This window comes from Auxenochlorella protothecoides (assembly GCF_000733215.1).
Source record: "Auxenochlorella protothecoides strain 0710 unplaced genomic scaffold scaffold65, whole genome shotgun sequence".
Classification (NCBI taxonomy): domain Eukaryota; kingdom Viridiplantae; phylum Chlorophyta; class Trebouxiophyceae; order Chlorellales; family Chlorellaceae; genus Auxenochlorella; species Auxenochlorella protothecoides.
In genome coordinates this window covers 63,748-66,496 of record NW_011934127.1, presented here as the reverse complement: position 1 = coordinate 66,496, position 2,749 = coordinate 63,748, and the positions used below count along the sequence as shown (strand labels likewise).

The 2,749-nt window shown below is 68.1% G+C and overlaps 1 protein-coding gene across 1 annotated transcript in view; it reads right to left on the bottom strand.

Moving 5' to 3' along the window:
* The window catches only part of F751_5539 (Negative elongation factor B), a gene marked incomplete at both ends in the record, with an annotated part of 6,716 nt that overhangs the window by 2,915 nt on the left and 1,052 nt on the right, over positions 1–2,749 (bottom strand). Inside the window, 7 exons of the mRNA XM_011397394.1 lie at positions 51–119; positions 316–454; positions 649–776; positions 1,082–1,232; positions 1,449–1,676; positions 1,827–2,151; positions 2,436–2,575. Coding sequence (XP_011395696.1) covers positions 51–119; positions 316–454; positions 649–776; positions 1,082–1,232; positions 1,449–1,676; positions 1,827–2,151; positions 2,436–2,575 — 1,180 coding nt within the window. The remainder of the gene's footprint in view (positions 1–50; positions 120–315; positions 455–648; positions 777–1,081; positions 1,233–1,448; positions 1,677–1,826; positions 2,152–2,435; positions 2,576–2,749) is intronic.

Sequence of the window (2,749 nt, the reverse complement as noted above, 5' to 3'; positions counted from 1 at the left end):
AAACGCAACCCGTGGCCTTTTGCCTGAGTCAATGGGCTCCCCAGGGTCACGCAGGGCTGCCTCCAGCATCAAGTTGGCCAGCGTGGGGTATAGCGTGGTCATGATCTCTGGGCTGGCCTCTGTGCAACGGTAAAGGCGGGTGAGGTAAACAGAAGAGGGAACTTCGGACGCATGTGAGGAGACTTGATTCTTAGGCCCCAGCTCGGGGATGAGGCGTGCAGAGGCGAGTCACCCCCAATCTGCGTCGCTGAGAGGCCCTGGTCCCCCCCAACACACACCCCTCCCTCCCCCCCAAAACACACACACAGCCTTCACCTGCATACACCACTCGGCCCTGGCGCAGGCCCGCACGGCAGCCGACTGCCAGCTGCAGGAGGCGGGTCAGCAAAACGAGCTCGGCATCGTCCTTGGGCTGCCGCTCCTCCTCCACTGCCGCCGAAACGTGCTGCAGGATCTGCGCCGGCGCGGGATGGGGTGGAGAGAAAGGGATTTGGTGCACCAGGATCATGCGCCGAGCAGCGAGCCCCAAATGCCCTTGCGCTGAAGGGTTCCCGCGCTCGCCCCTGCACCCTCTTGTCCCTCTGTGTGGGGACCAGGGCGCCATTGCCCAACCTGCCCCACCCTCCAGACCTCCCCCCGTCGCCTTACATTGTGCACAATGAGGTGGAGGGTTGAGGGGTCTCTGAGCACCATCCCCGCATCCCCCAGCTCCTGGAAGGGGTCCAGTGCCGCAGACGCCCCCGGCGCGCCCGAACTCTCCGCATCATCCTCCCAGGCTGCACGCAAAGGCCGGGAGGGAAGGGGAGGCGAGGTGGTCAGGCTTGGCAGGGACTACCTCTTTGTGAGGGTGCAGGGGTGAAAGCCATGGACGGAGAAAGCAGAGCAATGTAGGGGAATACCATACTCTCCTCCAAACCCAGGGACCATGCCAGGTGAGCCTGCTGCTGATGTGCCACCCGGCACTTCCTTGCCAGCCCCGATCATGCGCAGATTGCCAGCATCCATTCAAGCTTGGCGCCTTGCGGCTGAGGACTCCCGACACCCGTCGCCCAATTGATTCACCGTTTCCTGTGCACCTCACCCCGGCTCCCGGAGCGCTGTGATCTTTGCTGCTGGGCCCCCCTATGACCACGCCGTGAGCTGCCTGCCCTGGCCGCAAAGGGGGCGTGATCCTCGAACCGCACGAAGAAGTTGCCGATCTCCTGCAGCCGCCGCGAGTCCAGGCGCTTATCCTGTCGATCATGTGCGAATGGGGCGAAGGGTCGAAAGGAGGTTTGAGGACAACCCAACGGCCTCCAGGACGTAGCGCCGCACTCAAGAAGCATCCAGATTGCATCGCTTCTGGGGATCACGGTGGTGGCCCTCTGTTTGATCCGCGGCGCAGTCGCCCCGCCGACAAACTCCTCCCAAACTCACACACCCCAACCCCTTCCCCCCCTCCTCATCACCATGAGGCAGGCATCCAGCGTCCAGGCCAGCTTGTGGCAGGGGTCTCGGGAGCAGAGCTCCGCCTGGCCCAGGTCGTGCAGGGCCATGAGGAGCTGGGAGCGCAGCGTGCACAGCGCGGCCTCCGGCACGCCCACGTACAGCGCATCGCCGTCGCGGAAGCGCGCGGCGCACAGCTCCGCCAGGCCGCGGTAGATCTGGCGGCCCCCGCCCACCATGCGCGTCAGGCGCTGCAGCGCCGCCGAGCCGCGGCGCAGGATGCGGCGCGGCAGCGCGGGCGGCGCGGCCGGAGGGTTGCCCGTGCGCGGCCCCGGGGCGCCTGCACGGCCGCCCTTTCCAGCCGCTGCCGCCGCCTCGCGCATGTCCAGCGCGCGCAGCACGGTGGCCGTCTCGTGCGCGTAGCCGAGGACCAGGGGCAGTGCATGGGCCTGGAGCAGCTTGCGGTCCAGGTCCCAGACCTGGCGCTGGACGCCCAGGGGCAGCTCGCGGAAGAGGGCGCCGTCGGCGGTGAGCTGCTTGAGGAAGCTGGCGGGGACGGGGTGCAGGCGATCCAGCACCGCCAGGGGCACCGCGCGCAGCTCGGCCAGGCCCACAAAGGGGAAGGAGAGCTCCAGCAGGCCCAGCAGCGCATCGGGCCCCATGCTTTCCACCCGCGCCAGCAGGTCGCGCATGGCGGACTGCAGCACATGACGGCAGGCCTCAGACCTGGGCGAATGGGGGGGGGGGCGCGCGCGGGGATGGGGTCCTCAGAGGACAGGGAGGGGAGGGGCTGGATGGCGAGGCACGTCAGGTCTGCCAAGAAGCGCTGGCGATGGGGATGGCAGGGATGCAAGTAGCCGGCTGCCGCAGCCGCAGCGCGGGCAAGAGTGGGGATACCCAGGCGAACGAGCCAGGGGGGTAACCTGCATGCACATGCCCTTGGGGAATCCCCAGTCTCCCCTCGAGACAACCAACCCCCCTACAACACACACACACGCACAGGCACGCACCGTGAGACCCCTAGCTGGTCAAGGAGGCCGAGCAGGGGGGCGCAGCGCGGGTCTGGCAGGCCCCCCCGCCTCTGTATCTCGGCGATGGCCTCCAGGGGGTCGTGCGTGCTCAGCGTGTTCTGCACAAACTCTTGGCCGGCCTGGCCCACCAGGGGCGGGGGGGGCTCGGAGCAGTCCGCTCCACTCTGGGCCCCCGAGGCCACGCTGGCCTCCACGCCCAGGGTGGCCATGCGGCGACGCGAGGCGCGCGATCAGGAGGAGGAAGGGGGCGTGGAAGCACCGTCCTGGGATCGCAGCTGCCGCACTACCTCCGC